The sequence below is a fragment of the Elephas maximus genome, chromosome 3 (assembly GCF_024166365.1).
Source record: "Elephas maximus indicus isolate mEleMax1 chromosome 3, mEleMax1 primary haplotype, whole genome shotgun sequence".
In the NCBI taxonomy this organism is placed as follows: domain Eukaryota; kingdom Metazoa; phylum Chordata; class Mammalia; order Proboscidea; family Elephantidae; genus Elephas; species Elephas maximus.
Genome location: NC_064821.1, coordinates 157,740,885 through 157,765,650, shown reverse-complemented (window position 1 = coordinate 157,765,650; position 24,766 = coordinate 157,740,885). Strand labels below are relative to the sequence as shown.

At 41.2% G+C, this 24,766-nt stretch overlaps 2 protein-coding genes across 4 annotated transcripts in view; one reads left to right on the top strand and one right to left on the bottom strand.

The window, feature by feature from the left end:
• RNF115 (ring finger protein 115) overlaps nucleotides 1-7,970 on the bottom strand; it is a 67,387-nt gene extending 59,417 nt beyond the window's left edge. The window contains exon 1 of one of the 2 annotated variants that reach the window (XM_049879900.1): nucleotides 7,881-7,970. In XM_049879900.1, the coding sequence (XP_049735857.1) occupies nucleotides 7,881-7,970 (90 nt within the window). The remainder of the gene's footprint in view (nucleotides 1-7,880) is intronic. The other variant, XM_049879901.1, reaches the window with a different exon arrangement.
• A 429-nt stretch (nucleotides 7,971-8,399) lies between these two features.
• Nucleotides 8,400-24,164, top strand: POLR3C (RNA polymerase III subunit C). Of its 2 annotated transcripts, XM_049879888.1 has the most exons (16): nucleotides 8,409-8,489; nucleotides 9,767-9,851; nucleotides 9,943-10,110; nucleotides 10,616-10,871; nucleotides 10,982-11,167; nucleotides 12,189-12,277; nucleotides 15,824-15,928; nucleotides 16,059-16,151; nucleotides 17,565-17,645; nucleotides 17,890-17,941; nucleotides 18,300-18,360; nucleotides 18,810-18,960; nucleotides 19,743-19,844; nucleotides 19,975-20,024; nucleotides 20,965-21,114; nucleotides 23,636-24,164. In XM_049879888.1, the coding sequence occupies exons 3-16, from the start codon at nucleotides 9,964-9,966 to the stop codon at nucleotides 23,715-23,717; spliced, it is 1,605 nt and encodes a 534-aa protein (XP_049735845.1). In that variant the 5' UTR covers nucleotides 8,409-8,489; nucleotides 9,767-9,851; nucleotides 9,943-9,963; the 3' UTR covers nucleotides 23,718-24,164. The 2 variants fall into 2 exon arrangements, with proteins under 2 accessions (XP_049735844.1, XP_049735845.1); XM_049879887.1 differs by lacking the exon at nucleotides 9,767-9,851 and having other exon boundaries at nucleotides 8,400-8,489; nucleotides 23,636-24,159.
• Nucleotides 24,165-24,766: the final 602 nt, after the last annotated feature.

Sequence of the window (24,766 nt, the reverse complement as noted above, 5' to 3'; positions counted from 1 at the left end):
CATGTAGTAAGGTGTATATAAGTTTATATGGGAAAGACTGACTTGATTTGTAAACTTTCACTTAAAGCACAATAAAAATTATTAAAAAAAAAAAAAAAAAGACTTTACCAAAAAAGTGAAAAGGCAAGCAAACGACTGGAAGAATATCTTCAGAAACCATACATCCAACAAAAATCTAATAACCAAAATATATATAAAACTTTGACAACAACAAAAAGACAAGCCAACCTAAAGTGAACAAAGGACTTGAATAGCTATTTCACCAAAGAGGATGTTCAAATGGCCACCAAACACATGAAAACATGGTTTAGCGTCATTAGCCGTCAGGGAGACGCAAATCAAAATCACAATGCAATACCACTTCACTCTCACTACAGGGTCACCATGAGTCGGAATCGACTCAGTGGCAATGGATTTTGGTTTAGGATAGCTAAAATTAAAAAAGAAAGAAAACAACAAATGTTGGCAAGGATGTAGGGAAAGTGGAACCCTTATCCATTGCTGGTGGGAATGCAAAATGGTACAGCCATTATGGAATGGTACAACAAAGGGGCGGCTCCTCAAAAAACTAAAAACAGAACTCCTAGGTATACACAGTAAATATCTAGGAGTGGAACTGCTGCATCATATAGTAGTTCTATTTTTAATATTCTATATATTTTATAATATACCCAAAAAACGTGAAAGCAGAGACTCAAAAATACTTTTTTCATTGCAGCACTATTTGCAATAGCCAAAAGGTGGAAACAACCTAAATGCCCATCCACAGATGAATGGATAAACAAAATATGGTACATACATACAATGGAATACTATCAGCCAGTAGGAGAAACGAAGTTTTCATATGTTACAATATGGATAGAACCTGAAGACATTATGCTGAGTGAAATAAGCCAATTACAAAAGGACAAATATAGTGTTACCTCACTATATAAAAAGACAAGAGAAAGCAAATGTATAGAGACCAAAGTTTATTAACGGTTACCAGGGGCAGGAGGGAGATGGAAGAGAGAGGTTAATGGTAATGGAAAAATCTCACTAAGGGTAGGGTTACACAGCTGATTATTGTAACCACTGTTAATAAGTTGTACACCTGTAAAAGATGAATTGGCAAAAGTTGTATGATAGATACATTTACAACAGTGACACACATACAAAAAGAGTAACTACTCAGGTTGCTTATGTACAACCAAACACCTCATGGGATTTGGTTCCCTGGTTTGGAGATTCAACGCCATGGTTTCATGGGGCATCCCAGTTAATTGGCCTAATAAGATGTTTAGTGTTTCTGTTCTATCTTCTAGATCATTGCATAGTACCTAGCATCTTAAAAACTTGTAAGCCAACATCTAAGACACAACAATTGGTCTTTATTCACCTGGAGCTACAGAGGAAAAAGGAGAGTCAGGAATAGGAGGAGCATATGGAATATGTGACTAACTGCCTCCATGTACAAACTGCCTCCTTTGCCATGAGGCCAGAGGAACTGGATGGTGCCTGGCTACCATTACCGAACATTTTGATCAAAGGTTCCACAGAAGAATCCTGATCAAAAGGGGGAAATATAGAACAGAATTTCAAATTCTGATGTACTCTAGGATTTCTAGAGCCATGGAGGATGGAAATTCCCCTGAAACTACTGCCCTAAGATAACCTTTAAACCTTAAATCAAAAATATCCCCTGAAGTCATCTTAAAACTGAATTAGTAAAAAAAAAAAGTCTGCCTTGAGCATTATGCTCTTTTAAAAACTATCTATATGGGATCAAACTGACAACTGCAAGTGGAAAGATTAGATAGGAACCTTACAGGGCAATGAGTTTATGTTAATGAGGGAGGAAAAACTCAGAAAAGGAGAGTGAGAATGGCTGTACAACTCAAAGAATGTAATCAACATCACTCAGTTTTACATTCAAAACATGCGTATGTATGTTTTGCTACATATATTCTCAGCAACAATAAAATAAATAAAACTGAAAAAGAAAACCCTACAGCGCACAGTTTACTCTGACACACATGAGGACACCATGAGTCAGAATCTACTCAATGGCAACTGTTTTTTCCCTAATCCTCATGAACACTTAAGAGTCACCCTAGTTTCATGAAAACCAAAAGCAAATGTTATGGATTGAACCGTGTCCCCCAAAAATGTGTCAACTTGGCTAGGCCATGATTCCCAGTATTATGTGATTGTCCACCATTTTGTCACCTGATCTGATTTTCCTACATGTAGTAAATCCTACCTCTATGATGCTAATAAAGGGAGATTAGTGGTAATTATGTTAATGAGGCAGGATTCAATCTACAAGATTAAGTTGTGTCTTAAATCAATCTCTTTCAAGACATAAAAGAGAGAAGTGAGCAAAGGGACATGGGGACCTCACATTACCAAGAAGGCAGCGCCAGGAACAGAGTGAGTCCTTTGGACCTGTGGTTCCTGCTCTGAGAAGCTCCTAGTCCAGGGGAAAATTGATGACAAGGACCTTCTTCCACAGCCAAAGCCTTCCCCTGGAGATGACACCCTGAATTTGGACTTCCAGCCTACTAGACTATGAGAGAATAAATTTCTCTTTGTTAAAGCCATCTACTTGTGGTATTTCTGTCATGGCAGCACTAGATGACTAAGACAGTAGGTTACTCTGCATATGATTTATCTCACCTATATTTTTATATAATGATAGGGAAACTGGTGGCATAGTGGTTAAGTGCTACAGCTGCTAACCAAGAGGCCGGCAGTTCAAATCTGCCAGGCGCTCCTTGGAAACTCTGTGCGGCAGTTCCACTCTGTCCTATAGGGTCGCTATGGGTCGGAATCAACTCGACGGCAGTGGGTTTAGTTTTTTGGTTTTATATAATGATAGAGCTACCAGATTCGATTTCATCAGGTAGTGCTACCTGACCTTGATTTAAAATAGCGGCGGGGGGGAGGGGGTGTAGAGTGTAGGGATGGAATAACACCTTACCAAACAAAAGAAAAAAACAAACCCGCTGCCGTCGAGTTGATTCCGACTCATAGCGACCCTGTAGGACAGAGTAGAACTGCCCCACAGGCTTTCCAAGAAGCACCTGGCGGATTCGAACTGCTCACCTCTTGGTTAGCAGCCGTAGCACTTAACCACTATACCACCAGGGCTTCCAGTCATCCCTAAATCTACGTGGTAACTCCATTAGTCTTGGCCTTCTTAGTATTTTATTCTATCATCTGATGACCAAAAACACACATGTCATTTTACCCATTATACATAAACTTAAAGCCCTGAGGCTTCAGACTATCTCACTTTAAAATTCAAGTTTAGTACCCATTTAACTTTACTAAAATTATTTTCACTTTAAGCAGAAAAAAAAAAATTTTTAAATAAGAAAATGCTTATATCAATACTGACTTCTAGAATGGAGACTTTTTTGAAGCTTAACAGATAACAGTATCACTAAGTGTATTTTCATTTTAAAACCCCCTTTGTTTAAACCTTAAACCAAAAACATTCCCTGAAGTCTTAAAACCAAACACCACTTTAGCTTAACTAGTAAAAAAACGTTCTCCTAAAGCATTACGCTCTTTTAAGAACTATCTACATAAGACCAAACTGACCAGAGCAACTCAAAAGATTAGACAGGAACCTTAGGGGCAGTGATTTTATGTTAATAAGGAAGTGACGACTCAGAAAAGGAGAGTGAGAGTGGTTACTCAACTCAGAGAACATAATCAGCGTCACTGAATGTTACATGTAGAACTGTTGAATTGGTGTACGTTTTGCTGTGCATATTCTCACAATAAAATAAGCACAATTTTTTTTTTTAATGCCCTTCACGAGTTCTCCTTATAACTTCTTTCTAAATGAATCTTGTGTCCTATTATGTGGGAGGATCCAAACCAGACATACAAAGCCAAAATTGCTAGATCAGAATTAGCAATACCCATAACCCAATTCTGACTCACAGTGACCCTACTGGAGAGAGTAGAACTGCCCCATAGGGTTTCCAAGGCTGTAATCTTTACGGAAGAAATCCTGGTGGTGTAGTGGTTAAGAGCTACAGGGTCTAACCGAAAGGTCGGCAGATCGAATCCACCAGGTGCTCCTTGGAAACCCTATGGGGCAATTCTACTCTGTCCTGTAGGGTCGCTAGGAGTGGGAATCCACTCGATGGCAATAGGTTTGTTTTTCTGAGGGGGAGGGAATCTTCCACCCGAGGAGCAGCTGGTGGGTTTGAACCGCTAACCTTTAGGTTCGCAGTTGAGCACTTAACCACTGCACCACCAGGGCTCCTTAGGATTAGCAGTAAGGAATATTATTTCATCAAATCAAATAAACTCAACCTACATGTAGTTTAACCTACACAGCATTACGCATGCTCCAAGCTCTCAAAAGTTATAGCCAAAACTATTTCTCTTAACACAGACACTAAAGTTAGCTGGGTCCATGAATCTTTCAGAGTAGCAGAACTGACAAGAAAAACAATAAACTAAAACTTAGTTTCTGAGTTGAACCTTGGGTAAGCTACTGCTACTGCTACTGTCTGCACACACTTCCAAATATATCAAGAAGTGCTGTATCCAAAGATTGGGAAGAGAAAATAAGGGAATAGTGGAAAACCTTTCAACCTAGCCCCACTGAACATGGCTCTGTTGGTGGATAAACAGTAAAAGATAAAACAGCTGTGAAGCAGTCCTTCTCACTGATTGGGTGAAGAAAACTTCCTAGCAGTAGTTCATTGAAAGTTAATGTAAATACCCAGCCTCTGGTGTTCTGAGAAAAGGAGCCCTGGTGGTGCAGTGGTTAAAGCGCTCGGCTACGAACCACGGGAAAACGATGTGGCAGTTTGCTTCCTTGGAAACCTGATTGGGCAGTTTTACTCTGTCCTATAGGGTCACTGTAAGTTGAAATCGACCTGAAGGCTGTGGGTTTAGTTTCAGTTGTTGTTCTGAGAGGCCTAAAGCCATGGGTGACCTTGTCATCCAACTAACACACAAAAAGTCAGTACCCTCTTGAGATGCAAATTCAGTCATAACAAAGAAATATTTTATTCATGATAAGATAAGCAGCATCTGGCTATCCTCAGAGAGACACCCAGGTTTCTCATGACATTCATCCAGTTCAGCAAACACCGCATGCCTAATGCATAGCGAGCAGCCCTGGTGGTCCAGTGGTTAAAGCGTTCAGCTGCTAGCAAAAGTCAGCAGTTCGAACCCACAAAATTTGCAGAGACTATTTTATTACCTATACTTATGGTGTTCATAAAGAGTATTGAATATACCATGGATTGCCAGAAGAACAAATAAATCTGTCTTGGAAGAAATACAGCCAGAATACTCCTCAGAAGCAAGGATGGCAAGACCTGTCTCAGGTACTCTGGACATGTTATCAGGAGGGATCAGTCCCTGGAGAAGGACATCATGCTTGGTAAAGAAGAGGGTCAGTGAAAAAGAGAAAGACCCTCTAAAAGACGGATTGACTCAGTGGCTACAGCAACGGGCTCCAAGAGCAACAATTGTGAGGATGGCACAGGACTTGGCAGTGTTTTGCTCTATAGCACATGGGGACACTATGACTTGGAATCTACTGGACAGCTCCTAACAACAATGACAACATTACCTATACTTACAGCTACCCATTTATTATAACCAGAAAGGATACAAGCAAAGAGACACATCAGACAAGATCCACTGTCCCCAGGCACAAACCTCACTCACCCTCTCCCCTGCGTGGATGTTCCGACTGATCCTGGAAGCCCCCCGAAAAGGGATTTCAAGGCCCAGAGTACCTTAGTCATTGGGACCTCAACGAATACGCATGACTGCATCACTTCCCCCTCCCTTCTTGAAGTCAGTTTGGTTTGCTAGATATGGGGCCTGTACAGCCCCTACTTGCCTGGCTATTTTAGAAAGGCAAAGAGCACCTTAACTGCTCAGGCTATTTTCAGAACCAGATACAAAAGGTCAAACTTAGTTCTTTGTCCCACACCCTGCTCTCTCACAAACTATCCATTGTCATTCACCTCACATTATTTTTCTCATGTTTGTCTTGTCTTCTCAACAAGATTGGGAGGTCTTTAAGGGCAGGGACCATATAGTCTTCCATATCACCTCCAAAACATCCAGTAGAGCCTTCTATGCACATAAAAAGTATTCAGTTATATTTAACCATGTCAGGCTTCAATTTATAAATAGGGCAAGACAGATAATAAACCAGACTTTGGAAATATCAAAAATTCTCCTTCAGGCTTCTAAGGCTTAGAAAAACACCTAAAAAGCCTTTCAAGTTATACTTTTCCGAGGGCATTTTGAAGTGAGGACTTCAGGTGGTAAGACGAAAAGATATACTAAATTGTGGAGGTTTGGACTAAGTTTTCTCATTCTTAAAAGCAAGGACCAGCAGTGTCTCAAAGATCAGAAGAGCTTCAGACTGCAGTGTTCAATAAGGCATCACATTCAACAACATGTCACTATTCACTACTAGCTGCATTCAGACCCCCTCAGTGAGAGTTCTGGGAACTCTTGATGTCTGCTGGGAAAAAACAAGGCACCTGCTCTTGCCAGCACTAAAATATAGCAAACACACACACACACATACAGCCAAATCAGAAACCAAACCTAAGTAGCATTTAGATGAAATTATGACTATGAAATTGGGGGTAGGCAGATAGAAAAGAAAAACGCTGGAAAAGCCTTAAAAAGCACAACTTTCAGATGAAAAGGCAAGAAATATCCTTTAGGCGCTTATTCACTGGACTCCATTTGTGTTTCTATGAAAGAAGAAGACGCGCAGACACACTTCAGTAGGCTTTCTCATAGATTGCATCTGAGATAATACACAGGTTATCTTGCGTAGCTACCCTGTCTTAACACTAAACCTAAAGACTTTTAAGGAAAGGAACAACCATAAGTAATTCTAAAAACAGCTGGTCAAGTGTAGAACTAACATTCGCCCTGGTGGGTCTCCCCCCAGCAGCTATACCCAACCCAAAACAGCTTCAGGTTTGGGGTGCTGGAGCTGATTAGCATGCCGCAAAAGCGTTTTCCTCAAAACCAGTGAACTACCTCTCTAGGAGGCTAACAGTCTGGCAGAAACTGGTGAAACCAATTTTGTATCAGAGGATGCAGTCCCCAACATTTTGTCCTAAATCTTTTTTCTTTTTAAGTAAGGGAAGTGGGTGAGGAAGGTGACACTGGCAACATCACAACTAAAATAAACCAAGTTGAAACAATATGTTCCGCCTCCTTCCTTAAGCCATTCTCTTCCAAAGTGATAGGGAGCTCAGGAAGTCTGCAAGTCATTAGTTCACTGCTGTTTTCACTTTCGCAAAAACCCTGGAAACCACTGAATAGCAAAATCGCCCTCTTCTCCCTATGTTTACTTTCCAATACTCCCTTTCCGTGCTTTCTTCCTTCCTTCCTTAGAGACAACCGAATAGTGACAATCATCAGCAATCCGCTATTCAACTTCACCGAGGAGGAGAAGGGACAAGGGGGAGGAGGGAGCTGCTGAAAAGTGGAGAAGGAAATAGGGGAAGGTGAGAAGCAAAAGCGCAAAGGAGAATGGGGTGGGGGAGGAAGAGAGGTCATCGTGGGAAGGAGACAAGATGAAGAGTGCAAGAAAATTGGGAGAAGAGTTGTCAGAGGAGAAGCTGCTAAGGAAGACAAAAAGAGGAGGGGGTCAGGTAAAGACAGGAAATGGAATAAGGGGCAAATGGAGCATCCGAGGAGAAAAATACGGGCCGCGGCGCCCGGGGCTTGGGACAAACGACCGGAGACGGTGGGCAGCAGGTATTCGGGGACCGAGTCAGCGGAATCAGGGCAGTGCAGGAAGCTTAAGACCTGTTTCCGGGCTATCGGGAGGAGGAATCCATGCAGGTGCCCGAGCGCAGAGGACACCGCGTTCTTACCGGTAGTTTCGGGCTAACCTCGCCCTTGCAAAAGTGGCAGAAAAACCGGTGCGCGGCTACAGCAGTCCCGGCCGCCGAGGCCTCCGCCATTTTCCTCCTCCGCCGCGGCTGGCGGACACGGCAGCCGGCCGGTCCCTCGCCAGGCCGCTGCTAGCCAGCTACGGCCGCCGCCTCCGCTGCCGCTGCCGCTGCCACCGCTGCCTCCTCTGTGCGACCCGCGGCTCCCGAGTCCGCGTCGGTCACGTGAGTCCGCTGGGCTCAGCCAGACGGCGCCGGCGCGGCCCGCGACCCCGCGGCCCGCCCCCAGCACCAAAAAGGCGCAAGAGAGTCCCCCAGCCGCGGCCCGCCCCGCCGGGTCCTCAAACAGCCCCTCGTCGGTCCTCCAACCTTCCAGCGAGAAGAAAGAAAGAGCGTCTCGGAAACCACTGAAACTCTGGGGTAGAGCGGCCCCCAATTTTACCGCTTCCTGGTTCTCCGGGGTGTTGGTCTTCTTGCGAGAAAGGGCTGTGGGCTCTCCCTCTGCCCGGGAGGCTAGTGGGAGCCGCGCGAAGTCGTTGGGATGAACTCGAGGTGTTAGGTTTGGAGCCCCCGGATTGCATTGACCCTGAGGTTAGTGGGAAATGCCGTATGAACGAAGCGGCCTTGGCTCTGGATCAAGAGACCAAGTTCGGAACGCGAACCTGCGTGAAGGGAGTGGAGATGCTGGAGCCAAGCTCCTTAGGAATCCTCTTCGAGGATGGCTAAGGGCCTGGGGATGCTTTTCCAAAGACATGTGGATGGGTGAAATAGGTCTCTGGCGACGCTGAGGCTGGGAGACAAACACTTGGATTCTGAGGGGTTGGGAGGACTACACGAATCAACCAGTATTTCGTAGCAGCTTGTGATCAAAAGGAAACTCTGGTGGCGTAGTGGTTAAGTGGTACGGCTGCTAACCAAAAGGTCGGCAGTTCGAATCCGCCAGGCACTCCTTGGAAACTCTATGGGGCGGTTCTACTCTGTCTTATAGGGTCGCTATGAGTCGGAATCGACCCGACGGCAGTGGGTTTTGGTTGGGTTTGTGATCATAAGGAAGTAACCCTAAAAAGAGTACCTGGGTTTTGCAAACAGTTAAGCATTAAGGTTGAAGATTCGAATCCACCCAGAGGCATTTCCTTAGAAAGGCCTGGTGATCCACTTCGAAAAATCAGCCGTTGAAAACCCTACGGAGCGCGGTTCTACCCTAACACACGTGGGGTTGCCATGAGCCAGAATGACTCCAGTGCAAGTGGTTTAATCGTATAATTAGCTATGTCCATTTTGGTTTGTGTCTATTTTGTCAAGGAGTAGAAATTTCATAATTAAATACTGCCCTGTAAACAGCATACTTCATCTCCTGTTTGAAGGACCCTGTCCTGTTAAGAAGCTCTACCTCCTAATTTCATTTTCCTTAACCAACTGGGACTGACACTGCCTGGTCACTCCTAGTGGGCTGTGAACACTCACTTCTTCCAAGCAATAGAATCTAAGGTCTGTGACAGATCACAAAACCATCTACAGCCAAACTTAAAAAAAAATTTTTCATCGTACATAATCTCATAAAGATAAATTTGATGCTGTACACATTCTAGCCTTGTTTTCTATGCATACGTGTTTTTTGTTTGTTTTTACAATAATTCAATTTTACTCCACGTTTTGCTTTGTAACTTGCTTTTTTCACTTAATACATTATGAACAACTTTTTTGTTAACACATACATACTATATGTCGTTTTAAATGTGGGTATAGTATTCTATCGTATGGAGATACCATAATTTATTGAACTGAGTCCTTATTGCTAGGATACTAGATTGTTTCTAGTATTTTAACGAGAACTACAGTGACGTGTTTTTATTATTTCCTGGGGACAGAGTACTCACAATGAAATTGCTGGGCCAAAAGTGTGCAAGATTTTAAGACTTTTGAAATATATTGCTACATCACCCTCCAGAAAGAGTACGTGAATTTATACTCAGCAAGTCTACAGTAAACACGCTCTACACGCAACATAAAAGCAAAATTTCCCATCATATACTTTTTTTCCTAGCTCTGAAGCCCCTCAAGTACAATGACCCAAGCAGAAATTAAGCTGTGTTCTTTGTTGCTGCAAGAGCATTTTGGAGAGATCGTAGAAAAAATTGGAGTCCACCTAATCAGAACTGGTAGCCAACCACTAAGAGTAATTGCCCATGACACAGGAACATCACTGGATCAGGTATGTTTAAATAGCATTAATGTACACTTCTGTCACCTACCTTTAAATATTGTTACTGCCCACCCAAGAAAATGGAAAAGGGAGGAAACCTGCCCTAGAATCAGAACCATGTTGTTTGGGGGAAAGAGAATGGGACTTAAGCCCCAAGGTCCTGCTTTTCAAAATGTTCCTAGTTCATTGTGGCTTCTTAGGCAAGTCATTCCTCTTCCCATTCCATGCCTCATTTGTTTACTATGATTCTATTAATCTCAGTACTACCTTTAAGGAATGAGAGAGAGAGAGCAAATTGTACTTTGAAAGAATCAGAGGGAATAGAAGCATCAGGAAGGAATTGTCCAGATTTCTTCCATTGACATGTGGTTCTTATTAACTACTCCAGGGGAGAGAGAAGCAGCACAGAGATTCCTCTCCAGCTATCTCCTGGTGCTTAGAAAACCGTTGGACAAAAATTGCCAGCAATATTGAGCTATGTCTTCAGGTCTCTCTTTCTTTGGGTTCTACCTAGGTTAAAAAAGCCCTTTGTGTCCTTATCCAACATAACCTGGTGACATACCAAGTACACAAACGTGGTGTGGTGGAGTATGAAGCCCAGTGCAGCCGGGTATTACGAATGCTGAGGTATCCCCGGTACATCTATACTTCCAAAACGCTGTACAGTGACACTGGAGAGCTAATTGTTGAGGAGCTGCTGTTGAATGGCAAAATGACAATGTCAGCTGTCGTGAAGAAAGTGGCAGACCGGCTCACAGAGACAATGGAGGGTCAGTACTGTATCCACAGCTGCTAGCCAAAGCTTAGATTATGGGGCTGCAGGAGCAGACCCTTAGCTATCTTAGACCGTCTAATCTGCCCCTTTGCTCCTGTTGTACAGATGGCAAGACCATGGATTATGCTGAGGTATCAAACACTTTTGTGCGACTGGCAGACACACACTTTGTGCAGCGCTGTCCCTTGGTACCTGCCACTGAGAATTCAGACCCTGGGCCACCGCCACCTGCTCCCACTCTTGTCATTAATGAAAAGGACATGTACCTAGTTCCTAAACTGAGCTTGATAGGTAAGGAATTTTGACTTTTCAAATTGTGATTTGTCCTAACTGTGGACTCTTCGTCATTTTTAAATGAATGCATGAATCGAGTATTCATCAAGTGATTGGTATGTGCAGAAGTTGTGGTATATAATAATGAAAAAACCAGCGTGACCCCTGCTGTTACGGGACTTTAGTATAGGAGATGTGCATTAATCAAATAATCACGTAAATATAGAATAACAAACTGTGATAAATACTGTGAAGGAAAACTATAGAGTGTTATACTTTTATAATATATAACAGGGACTGAGGGCTTAGGGCACATCCTTCTTTGAGAAAATGACATCACAGCTAAGATTTGAAGCTGAAGTAGGAGCCAACCAATGAGGGAGCATGGAGGGGTACAAAGGTAAGCATTTTTGGCAAAGGGAATAGCATGTAGGGAGAAAAAAAATAGGATGTTTGAGGAACCGTAAGAAGGTCAGTGTCACTAAAGCATGATGTGCAAAGGCAAGAGAGACGTAAGGTTAGAGAGATAGGCAGGGGCCAGATCAAGCAGCACTGTACAGAGCATCTGTTCTTTATCCTAAAAGCAAGGAATAACCACTTTAGAATTTTAAGCAGGGAAGTGACATGATCTAATTTACATTTTTAAAAGATGTTACTGTGTACAGAAAGGATGGGAGGATGGGACAATGGTAAATGTGGACAGAACAGTGAAAACTAAATATAGAAGGGGTGATGGAGGCAGAGGTATTAAGAATATCATCTAGGCATCTGACTTGCATGTGTGGGAGGATGTATGCCATTCGCTGTGAAAGGAAACATTGGAGGAAGACCAGTGTGAAGGAGAAAGATTATGAATTTCTTTTTGAACATGTTGAGTTTCAGATGCCTTCATCATTTACTTGCGTTTCTTATAGTTCCTCAGCCTCCTAAGCAACTCTAACCTAGAGGCAGCTTAGGATGAAGAGACACTGGTTCTTATGTTTGGTCATTTCTTGTCATCACGTGAGATGTAGCCTAACTGTTCTGTTTTATTTGGAAGGAAAAGGTAAAAGGAGGAGATCATCTGAGGAAGATGCTGCTGGGGAGCCGAAGGCCAAGAGACTAAAACATACCACAGAGAACAAAGAGGTAATGGGGCTGCTTGATGGGGAGTCCTCACCCTGAGACAGGCCAGGAAGAGCACCCAGATAACAAGCCCCAAGACAGCCTAAAAGTTCCTGAGCTGAGAACTAGTAGGATTATGAACTTCATTAAATATTGGCCAGGAATAGACTAATGTAGAATGAACACTCTTATTTATTTTTAAGGCGTAACTTCATTCATTGAACAGAAGTAACATTTATGCAAAAAGAGGGCCTGGAAAAAACTTAAGTTGTTTAGTATAGCCAGAACATAGAGACCCGTGGAGGCCAATGGTGAGAAATGACTCTAGAAATATATACCTAGGCCTAGGATTTATATCCAAATGCCTTCTCAGCATCCCTATAAGGATGTCTAGTAAGTATTTCGAAATTAACATGGCCAAAACAGAATAGTTGATTTCTCTGCAGATATTTGTTCCCTCTTAAGCTTGCCACTTCTTAGTAAAGGATACCACTATTGACTTCAGCCAAAACCTAGGAGCCATCCAATCTAGTGGTAAAACCTGTCAGCTCTGTTTCTAAAATTCCCTCAAATCCAACCACTTCTCACCTTTTCCACTGCTATTGACCTAGTCCAAGTCACTATCATCTCTTGTCAAGACTTCACCAACACTCTCCTAAATAATCTCCTTACCCGGATTCTTACTACTTAACAGCCAAAATGACTTTCTAAGTTGTTTTAAAAAAATCCAAACACATTAATGCTTAGACTCGTCTAATAGTTTTCAGTTAATCTTAGAAGAAGTCCAAGCCCTTTACTATGGACTACTAAGCCTTATGTGATCTTTTCGAAATCTGTACTCTTTCCACTCTCACTCTTATTCACTATTGATGGATTGTAAACAGGGGAGTGAACTGACCAGATTTATATTTTAGAAAGATTACTATGATACAGCAGCTCATAACTTGTGGCACTCCGCTGATGGATTTCGGAGAATCTACCTCTACTTGTATATATATGTGCATTCTTCTGCAGAGCACTCCATAGTTTTCTTCAGATTCTTGAAGAGAACTGTGACTCCAAAAAGTAAAAACATGCTGCTGTGTGAGAAATGAGAAGGATATAAAAGGAACAAGATTAAAAGCAGAAAAGCCAGTTACCCCTTATGATGTCTGCTATATTACAAATAAAAAAGAAAACCGGTTAGGGGAACTATTGTATTAATCTAGATGAGCTATGATTAGAGCCTAAAATAAGATAATGACAGTCGGCATTTAAAAAAAAAATAGACACCTGATAAATACAGAGAATGTTTAGGTCTTGTTAACTAGATGATAAACGAGGAAGAACAAGGGGTTGTGGATGATACCCAAGTTTCTAGGTTAAGAAATTGGGTTGACTCGGGGGACAACTTAGTCAGTTGGCATAACATAGTTTGTAATGTTCTACACCCTAGTTTGGTGAGTAGCATCTGAGGTCTTAAAAGCTTGCAAGAGACCATCTAAAATATAACTATAGGTCTTCAGTCATATGGAACAAAAGAGATTGAAGAAAATCTCTAACTTGAAACTGAAAGAACTAGATGGTGCCCGTCTTCCACTACCAACTGTTCTGGCCAGGGACACAATAAAAAGCCCTGGAAAGAATGGGAGAAAAATGTAGAACAAAATTCAAATTCCTAAAAAATATCAGACCTACTGGCCCAATAGACTAGAGGAACCCCTGAGACTGTCACCCTAAGATAATCTTTGAACCTTGGAAATGAAACCATTTTTGGAGGTCACCTTTCAGCCAAATAATAGATTGGCTTAAAATAAACAATATCACCTGTGAGTAATGTGCTCCCTTAAACAATCAACTATATGAGACCAAATGGTCAACGTTTACCCACAGGCAAAGATAAGAAGGCAAGGAGGGGAAGGGAACCTAGATCAATGGAAACAGAACAAACAGAATGGAAATAATGAGAATGCTGACACATTGTGAAAATTGTAACCAATGTCATGGAACAACTTGTATAAAAACCTTTAAATGGGAACCTAATTTGCTGTGTGAACTTTTGCGTAAATCACAATAAAGTATTATTAAAAAAAAATTGAGTTGGGTTTAATATAGTTCACTGAAAACTTAGAAAACAGAGCCATTTTGGGGAATAGGTAGAAGTGTCCAGTAGGCAGCTGGATCTGTGCATCTGGAGCTCTAGGATTAGGAAATAGATTAGGAAGCTTAGCAATAGTTAAAGTCTTGAGAGCAGATGAAATTACCCAAGTAGAGTATAGAGTAAAAAGAAAAGACACCTGTGGGCAGAACCCTGAGGAGCACTGGTAGTTACAGGTGGGATCAGGAAGAGGAAAAGTAGCCAGAAAGGAGAAGCACCAACAAAGAATAGTGCTATGAAATCCAAGGGACCACGTGGAGTTTCGAGGAGAAAATATCCAACTGTGTCAAAGGCTTCAGAAAGGTCAAATAAGTCCTTAGGTGGACCTTGGCATTTCAGTACAGTGGTGGAAGTGGGTTGAGTAAACCTGTGGATGGGAATACAACTGGGATGGCCAACTCTTTAAGATTGACTATGGATGAAAGGAAAAGGAGGGGAGGCATAGGGTTGAATGAGAATTTTTTTAGGGGGTAGGAGAGATTCGGACAAGGTAAAGGCTGGTGGGAAAGATTTAGAGAGGAGAGAAGGTTGAGCTGGGTCCCTGAGAAGGCAGAAGAGAGTGAGATCTAGAATATTTATAGGCATTAACCTTAGATAAGAGGAGGAACATTTTTCCACTGTGATAAACATCGGTACACATACAAATTAAAATATGTATATCTGTCTTATGAAACCCAGACTTTATGGAGCCATGGAGGCTGGATGAACCCTGGCCTATTGCTCTGAGATAATTTTTAAACCTTAAACCAAAAAATATCCCCTGGAGCCTTCTTTAAACCAAACAATAGTTTAGCTTTAATTGTAAAAAATGTCTGCCTTGATCATTGTGCTCTTTTAAAGAACTGTCTATGTGAGATCAAACTGACAACAGCAAAACAAAAGGTTAGATAGGAAGCTTGGGGGCAGTGAGTTTATGTTAATGGAGGAGGAACAATTCAGAAAAGGATGGTGAGAATGAATGGTTGCACAACGCGAATGTAATCGGTGTCACTGAATTGTACATGTAAAAATTGAATTGTTATATGCTCTGTGTATATTTTCAACAACAAAAATAATAAACTATTAAAAAAAAAACTCAGTGGGGATATGTGCACGAAGTTGAGTGATTTCTGGCCTAATGGCTTCTGTTTTCTCTCAAATAAGAAAAGCAAGGTCATCTGAAAGTGAGATGGGAGGAGTCAGGTGGGAGATTTGAGGGTGGTGGAGAAGAGTTAAAATAAGGAGACAAAGACTGGAAGTGAGTTTAGAGAACCTGTTTGATGTTAGGGACCATGAATTTGTCAAGGCACTAATATGATTGAATAACTCTTCTCCAATCAGTTTAGTTGGTACTGTGTTAGAAAAGAAATGGTGAACAGTTAAATCTAAGCTCCTCACCGGAAAACTCTTCACTTTATCTAAATATTTCACTCTGAACCTCTACTTCTCCTCAGCCCATTCCAGATGATGGGATTTATTGGCAAGCCAACCTAGATAGATTCCACCAGCACTTCCGTGACCAAACAATCGTGAGTGCAGTTGCCAACAGGATGGACCAGGTAACATCTAACTGGGTGGGTCAGTAGTCATCAAGGACATTCACTTACTTGTCAAATATAGCCATTGGCATATAGCCAGAGCTGGGGCAGCAGAGTGGATTCTGAATTCCAGTTTACTTTTCCAACCCAGACGAGCAGTGAGATCGTGCGGACCATGCTCCGGATGAGTGAGATTACCACTCCCTCCTGTGCCCCCTTCACCCAGCCATTGTCTTCCAATGAGGTGAGTTTCTTGTTCTTATGTTAACTTTCTGAAAGATCCTCAGATACTATAAGTATCACCCACAGAGCCTGGGGTGAGGTTGAGGTTTAAGTCTAAACCTGAACAAAAGAAGATTTTTGTCATTTGAAGTGGGTCAGGGGTTATCTTCAAGTGGTGAGCACTGAAATGTTCAGTCTCTTGGAATTCAGCTTTTAAAAACTTGAACCATTCACTTAGTAAAAGCAGCTATTCTTTAGTACAAACTGTTCCTAATTGTTCTAAGAATCTTCTGTTTGGAATCTGAGAGCGTTGCTATTCCCTGTGACCCCATAGAGTTCAGGGTCTTATTTGGCCCTGTGAATTTATTTTCAATATATTACATTTGTATACTTTTATTTGTTTTTAACATATCTACTTAAAATATTAACATTTAGTATTTCAAATGTTTTTATATTTTTGTTACTTTCATAATTATATTTAAATTATATCTATTTACTGTATTTTTATTTTATGTAGTTTATTTTTAATTTTCTCAACTTATTCTGTAGTAAAAATTATAAATACATTTTTCTAATGACAAAAGTAATTACATAACCTATATTCAAACAGCATAGAAATGTATAATTTTTAAAAAGTTTTAGTTCCCCAAACTTTGAGGAATGGTGAAAATGTTCTATATCTTGTTTTGAGTGGTAATTACACAGGTACGTACAATTGTCAACACTCATCAAACTGAACCCTTAACATACGTACTTCTTTTTGTATATAACTTACATCACAATTAAAATGTGTATATAGTTTTGCATAATCCCAGCCCCAAAGAGTTTAGTACATTTCTTCATTCAGGCCTTTTCCAATACGTGATCTAATACATACATGGACGTATGTGTATTTGTGTATTTTTTTAACCAAAAGAAAATACACACAGTTCTATAGTTTGCTTTGTTCATACTCTACATTCTGTTCTATCACTTGTCTCAATGTTGCATGTAAAACATCTTTTCATGTCAGTATTTATAGATCTCTTATACTTTATAAAGACTGCATTGTATTTCACTGGAAACTCTGGTGGCGCAGTGGTTAAGAGCTATGGCTGCTAACCAAGAGGTCAGCAGTTCGAATCCACCAGGTGCTCCTTGGAAACCCTTATGGAGCAGTTCTACTCTGTCCTATAGGGTCACTGTGAGTCGGAATTGAGCCAACAGCAATGGGTTTGTTTTTTTTTTTTGGTAGTATTCCATTTAATGGCCATGCTGTACTTTATTATAATAATGTTCTTATTACAACATTTGGATTGTTTCTAGTTTTTTACTCTGACAAACAATACAGCATTTTTTTACTTATGATATTTAAAATTAAAACATGTTTATTTCAGTAACGCTAACAATTCTAAGATTCTAAACCCATTTGCAGTGTCTCTTTTTTGCTTTGTAGATCTTCAGATCCCTACCTGTTGGCTATAACATCTCTAAACAAGTTCTTGATCAGTATCTCACTCTGCTGGCAGATGATCCAGTAAGTCTGTTTTTTGTTTTGTTTTTCTTTCATTCTTCTGCTTTGTTTGTGATTTATTTCTGCCAGTGATGCCTGATAGCATTTTTGTGTAGCCTCATTCTCCCCCTAGTCAGCTCAGACCATTTCTCCACCATCACTTGATAGTAGGGCTGCCTGCTGAAGACTCCTGGCCAGATTTGCTCTTTTGGAAACAGAACCACTGGACTTTCCATTCAGTTAACACACTGTCTCTTTTTTTCAACAGCTAGAGTTTGTTGGAAAGTCTGGCGACAGTGGTGGAGGAATGTATGTCATCAGTATCCTTACCAGTTATTTCCTGACAGTCTGGCAGCATAAACTAGGAAGCAGAGTTGTAATTTATAAACGAAAGATTTGGTAATGTTTAGTACACTAAGTAAGTCAGAGAACTGAACTAAATACATTGATGATAAAGAAGAAGGATTTCTAACTCACTAAAATTTTGGTTAACCAAAATCCTTACTTAAATATCCTAGTTAATTAAGGTTTAAAAATACTTAGATATCATAAATGAGACCAGTATCAAAACAAAATAGCATTTAACATTTAATTATAAATTAGAGACTTTGGAATAAAGCTAAGATCACAGTGACCAGGCTAAAGCATTACTGAGTGACCTTAATCCTCTATATGAAGACCTCCATAAGGCTCTAGCATCCCTGGCCACAGCCACTCTGGAGTCCGTCGTACAGGAGCGGTAAGGGGGTTACCTTGATTGGGATTGGGGTCATACACTTCCTTTCCAGGCCCCATTTGAACAAGTAATTTGATCATCGTGTAGGCAATCAATATAAGCACACCTTGGTACACGTTGCCCCATTTTTCTACTGGACTACTATGAATCCCATCTACTACTACTCTTTACCTTAAATACCCAACTGCTTAATTAATTCCCAATTATGTCAATTGACCAACCTCCCTAAAACATTTGCTTATAAATGCAGGAACCGAGGCATTCAAGTGAGTCAACAATTGGTGACTACTTAAAAACTAGCAGTACCATCACCAACCCTCTGGAGCTGTGAAAAGAATTCTGGTTGCTGGTCCCACGTCCACATGGGGAATAGGGGCAACTACTGTCTGTGACTGCGTGCTAAAATTAATCTTTTGTGTTGCCATGCCATTGCTCTCTTTACTCCTTTCCAGCTTTGGGTCTCGCTGTGCTAGAATATTCCGGCTAGTTTTGCAGAAGAAACACCTGGAACAGAAGCAGGTAGAAGACTTTGCAATGATTCCAGCAAAGGAGGCAAAGGATATGCTATATAAGATGCTCTCAGAAAATTTCATATCACTCCAGGTAACCAGTGGTATAATAACCACTAGCCAGCAGAGCTGGTCTAGGGTGAGAGAAACTCTTGAGACCAACATCCTGAACTCCCAAGCAAATCCTAGATCCAGCTCTCAAACAGAAAAATGATTACCAAAGACATAGCAAGCGCTTGTCGGATAAATTATGGAGCTTTAACCAACCTAGAAAGAAAGTGGCATAGCCAAGAAATCACCCCCAAATCAACCTGCCTTTTGTCCGTTGTCATTTCTGTCCTTTCATCAAGTTTTAAATCTATTATAGATTAAATCTGTCTATATCCTCTACTGAGACTTCACTGTCTGCAGAGCTATGTAATAGACACTATGAGGACATAGAATGGGCTTTGGAGTCAGAATGACAGCTCTGCCTCTTACCCAGTTACCTTGAGCAAGTTACCTACCTTCATATTTCCCATTTATAACATAATAGTGGATGGTGGTAATAAGGTTCGTTGTAAAAAGATAATACAGAATAATAGTAAAGTTTGTTGTAAAAAATACGGTCTGCTTAGTACATAGAGTTGCTCAGTAAAAGTTAGTTGCCTTCCCTTTCTTTGCCACTCAGGATGCTGACAGTCAAGTGGAGAAGAAAGAGCAGCCCAACTCTCCATGTGATTGACTGTGTCATAAGCACAGGTGCTATAATGACTGGGGGAAAGGAAAGTACTAGTGAAAGAGAGGGCTGAGTAGCTCCAAATGGGACAGGTGTTTGCTTTGCCAGTCCTGAAGAACAATATAGTTTCTCTTATTTTTCTTTCTGTGGATAAATAGGAAATTCCCAAAACGCCAGACCATGCCCCATCCAGGACCTTCTATTTATATACTGTGAACATCCTGTCAGCTGCTCGAATGTTACTGCACAGGTGCTACAAGGTAACCCCATCTGGACCTTCTCCCCATCCCCTCCACACAAACAAGTCCCCCACCCTCATTCCCCTTTTACTTATTTTACCTGAGCTGCTTAAAAAGAACTATATGCATTTCTTGTCTTCTCTTCCTTCAGAGCATAGCCAACTTGATAGAAAGAAGGCAATTTGAAACCAAAGAGAACAAGTGAGTAACATTTTCTGTGAGTCATTTCTGTTTTTCAAGGTCAAAGGCTGGAGGGAAAATTTCCTATAAAAATGGAAGCCAATAGATATAGTATTGGTTGCATTGAATCATTGGATTGAGTTGGCATAAATCATGCCGTCTTAGTCATCTAGTGCTGCCATAACAGAAATACCACAAGAGGATGGCTTTAACAAAGAGAAATTTATTTTCTCACAGACTGGTAGGTTACAAGTCCAAATTCAGGGCATCAGCTCCAGGGGAAGGCTTTGTCTCTCTGTTAGCTCTGGAGGAAGGTCCTTGTCCTCAATCTTCCCCTGGTCGAGACACTTCTTAGGCTCAGGGACCCCATGTCCAAAGGACGCACTCTGTTCCTGGTGCTGCTTTCTTGGTGGTATGAGGTCCCCAAGTCTCTGCTTGCTTCCCTGTCCTTTTATCTCTTGAGAGATAAAAGGTGGTGCAGGCCACACCCCAGGGAAACTCCCTTTACCTTGGATCAGGGAGGTGACCTGAGTAAGGGTGGTGTTACAATCCCACCCTAATCCTCTCAACATAAAATTACAATCACAAAATGAAAGACAGCCACACAGTACTGGGAATCGTGGCCTAACCAAGGTGATATACACATTTTTGGGGGGACATAATTCAATCCGTGACACTCGCATTAGTCTATACTTTTCTAATATACCCCCAATGAAATAATTTTGTAGATTAAATTCAAGAAATGTACAAGCTGACGCAACATTTTAATTGCAAATGAGAAGCAATCAGAGTTTCAGGAGTGAAGTCATATTTCCAATAAATGTGTAGAAAAAGTCCTTAGAGGGTGACATTATCCACTTTGACCAAGAACATGGTAAAGTGGGAGTTATGGCCCAGGACTAAAGGGTTAGAGAATCCCCAAGGGTTGGTCACACGCCTCAGAATTGTGTTTGTCTGACAGACGTCTACTAGAGAAGTCTCAGAGAGTAGAAGCCATCATTGCATCTATGCAGGCTACTGGCGCAGAAGAGGAACAACTACAAGAAATAGAGGAGATGATCACAGCCCCTGAACGCCAACAGCTAGAGACCCTGAAACGTAATGTCAACAAGTAAGCATCATGAACTTCTCGCCTATGTTTCAAATACCTTCCAGGCAGATCCATCTCGATACTCTATAACCCCTCCAAATTAACATGAGCAAACCTAAACTCACTATCTTCTTCTCCAGTTCAATTAACAGAATTATCATCCATGTAAGCTACAAACTCTGAAGATCTCCTCAGCTTCTCCTCCCTCACCACATGCACTCTTGTTCACCAGGTCCTGATGATTTTACTTCAGTAACGTGTCACATCTGGCCCTTCATCTTGGTTCCATGAAGGCCTTTTGTCACCTCTTTTCTAGACCTTCACAATTCCTAGACCTTGGTCTCCCGTCCAAACATGTCTTAGAATGCTCCCAATTGTTATCTTAAAAAGGATTGATAATGCCACTCTCTTACTTTAAATGCCTTACTGACTCCTTAAATTTATACTATGAAGACCAGACTACTTGGCATGACATGCAGGGCCTTTCACAATTTTATAGCAGCCTATCTTTCTATTCTCAGTCCCTTTCAGTCCTCACCACTCGCTGTAATGGGGACTATATTGAATCTGTAGAACAAGTTGGGGAGTATTGCTATCTTAACAATATTAAATCTTCCAATCCATGAATATGGGATGTCTTTCCATTTACTTAAGTGTTCTTTGTTTCAGTAATGTTTTATAGTTTTCAATATACAAGTCTTTGTACTTTCGTTAAATCTGTTCCTTCTTTTTGACTCTGTTGTAGTGTATTCTTAATTTCATTTTGCGATCATTCATTGCTATTGTATAAAAATGCACTTGATTTTTGTATATTGATCTTGTATCTGACAACCTTGCTGAACTAATTTATTAGCTCTAATTGTTTAGCATTTTTTATATGCAAGATCATATCTGCAAATAGGTATAGTTTTACTTCTTCCTTTCCAATCTGGATGCCTTTTAGTTCTTCTTCTTGCTTAATAGCCCTGGCTAGAACCTCTCCTATAATGTTGAAAAAGTGTGAGAGCAGACATCCTTGTCTTGTTCCTGATCTTAGGGGGAAAGTTTTCAGTCTTTCATTGTTAAGTGCGATATTAGCTATGGGTTTTTCATAGATGGCCTTTATCTGGTTGAGGAAGTTCGCTTCTATTCCTAATCCACTCATCTGAAGCCTCAACTACTCCTGGCTCCTCACTATTTTAAAACATCCTAGGTCTTTTTATACTTAGGCCTTTGCATGTGCTATTCTTTCTTCTGGCTGGAAGTTAGACTGTAAATTCCCCCAAGACAGAGGCTATATCCTTTTTTTTTTTAATTGTGCTTGAGGTGAAAGTTTACAGCCCAAGTCAATTTCTCATACAAAAACCTATACATATATTGTTATGTGACATTAGTTACAATCCCCACTATGTGTCAGCAGCCTCCCCCTTTCTACTCCGGGTGTCTTGTGTCCATTCAGTCAATTCCTGTCTCTTCCTGCCTTCTCATCCTGCCTCCGGACAGAAGCCGCCTATTTGGTCTCGTGTATCAGCTTGAACTAAAGCACACTCTTCATGAGCATTATTTTATGTTTTATAGTCCTGTTTAATCTTTGTCTAAAGAGTAGGCTTCAAGAATGGCTTCAGTTCTGGGTTAACAGAGCATCCAGGGGCCATGGCTTCAGGAGTTCCTCCAGTCTCAGTCAGACCATTAAGTCTGGTCTTCTTACGTGAATTTGAGTTCTGCTGCACCCTTTTCTCCTGCTCCATCACAGACTCTTTGTTGTGTTTCCCATCAGGGTGGTCATTAATGGTATCTGGGCACCATCTAGTTTTTCTGGGCTCAGGCTGAGGGAGTCTCTGCTTTATGTGGCCCTTTTTGTCTCTTGGGCTAATATTTTCCTTGTATCTTTGATTTCTTCATTCTCCTTTGCTCCAGGTGGGTTAGGACCAATTGATGCATCTTAGATGGCGGCTCACAAGCTTTTAAGACCCCAGACACCACTCACCAAAGTGGGAGGCAGAACATTTTCTTAATAAACTTTGTTATGCCAGTTGACCTAGATATCCCCCAAAACCATGGTCCCCAGACCCCAGCCACTCTGTCCCTCAAAGTGTTTGATTGTTTTCAGGAAACTTCTTAGCTTTTGGTGAAGTCTAGTTGTGCTAACTTCCCCTGTATTGTGTGTTGTCCTTGCCTTCACCTAAGATGATTCCTGTCTACTCTCTAGTTAGTGAATTCCCGTCTCCCTCTCTCCCCTCCCTTGTAACCATCAAAGAATGTTTTCTTCTGTGTTTAAACCTTTTCTTGAGTTCTTATAATAGTGGTCTTATATGATATTTGTCCTTTAGCGAATGACTAATTTCACTCAGGAAATTTCACTTTTTAATCCTCAGCAGTTTCCATCATGTCTGGCACATAAGAGATGCTCAGTAAATGGGAGAATGACCTACTGGCTCTCCTACTTTCCACATCTCTCAAGGGTAACCAAGCAATTCCCCATGGCCACACCTACCCCAACCTCTAATCTTACATATGCTAACAAAGTCAGTCCCTGGCAACCACTTCCACTTTTTTTACCCAGGTTGGATGCCAGCGAGATCCAAGTGGATGAAACCATCTTTCTGCTGGAGTCATATATCGAGAGCACCATGAAAAGACCATGACCCTGGAGAAGAGTCTTCCTCAAAAGACCTGGGGGGGTGGGAGGAAAAATACAGTACCTGTATGCATTCATTATAGTAGATAAATTATAGATTCTTGTACTGAAACTCCCCCTCTATTCCTACCACCCAGAATACACCAGAAAGAGTGTGACATATTTTTTAAAGTTTGCAGATCCTGTCTTAGATCCATCACTACATTCTCCCCTCATCAAGTCTCTACAGTAGAAACAACCTTAAATCAACTAGATTAATCATCTGTCACATGCATCAGTTCCCACAAGAACTCAGCCAAGACTGTTTGAACATGGCTGGCAATTAGAAAGCTCTTCCAAGGCATTTCATTCCATTTTTAAAACTCAATGCCTTTTCTTTATTTTGTTGAGCTATAATCTTAAAACACACATACAGTATGTGGGCAATGTGGAAGACAACCATAGAGAGAGAAAAAAAGCCATTTTCAGAGCTATCAGGTAGATTGGCCTGAGCAATTACACTAAGATCTATGGATAGAAGCCACATTTGCCAGCTCTGGGCTTCTAACACATCTGAAGTTATGCATGTAAAACCCTTAGCACAACTCCTGGCGTATGGTAAACACTAAATTATTGCTCCTCCCGACTGTTCCTTAAAAGCGGCAACTCTAAATTCGCTCAGTACCATGGATGTAATTTGTCCCAGCAGGGGCCTTCAGTTCATTTAAAGCAATTAGGCCTTGTTTTATAATCTCTTTGGTTTCTTCTTACCAATGTTTGTTTTCTCTAATTAATTAAACATTTGAATGTTAATTAATTGCCAGACACTATACTAGACACGGAAAGCCTGGTGGCATAGTGGTTAAGTGCTGCGGCTGCTAACCAAAAGGTCAGCAGTTAGAATCCCCCAGGCACTCCTTGGAAACTCTATGGAGCAGTTCTACTCTGTCCTATAGGGTTGCTGTGAGTCGGAATCGACTCAACGGCAGTGGGTATGTGGGTAGTGGGTATACTAGACACAGTATACAAAGATAACACGTTATCTCTACCCTTGAGATACTGTGTACATCATTACTG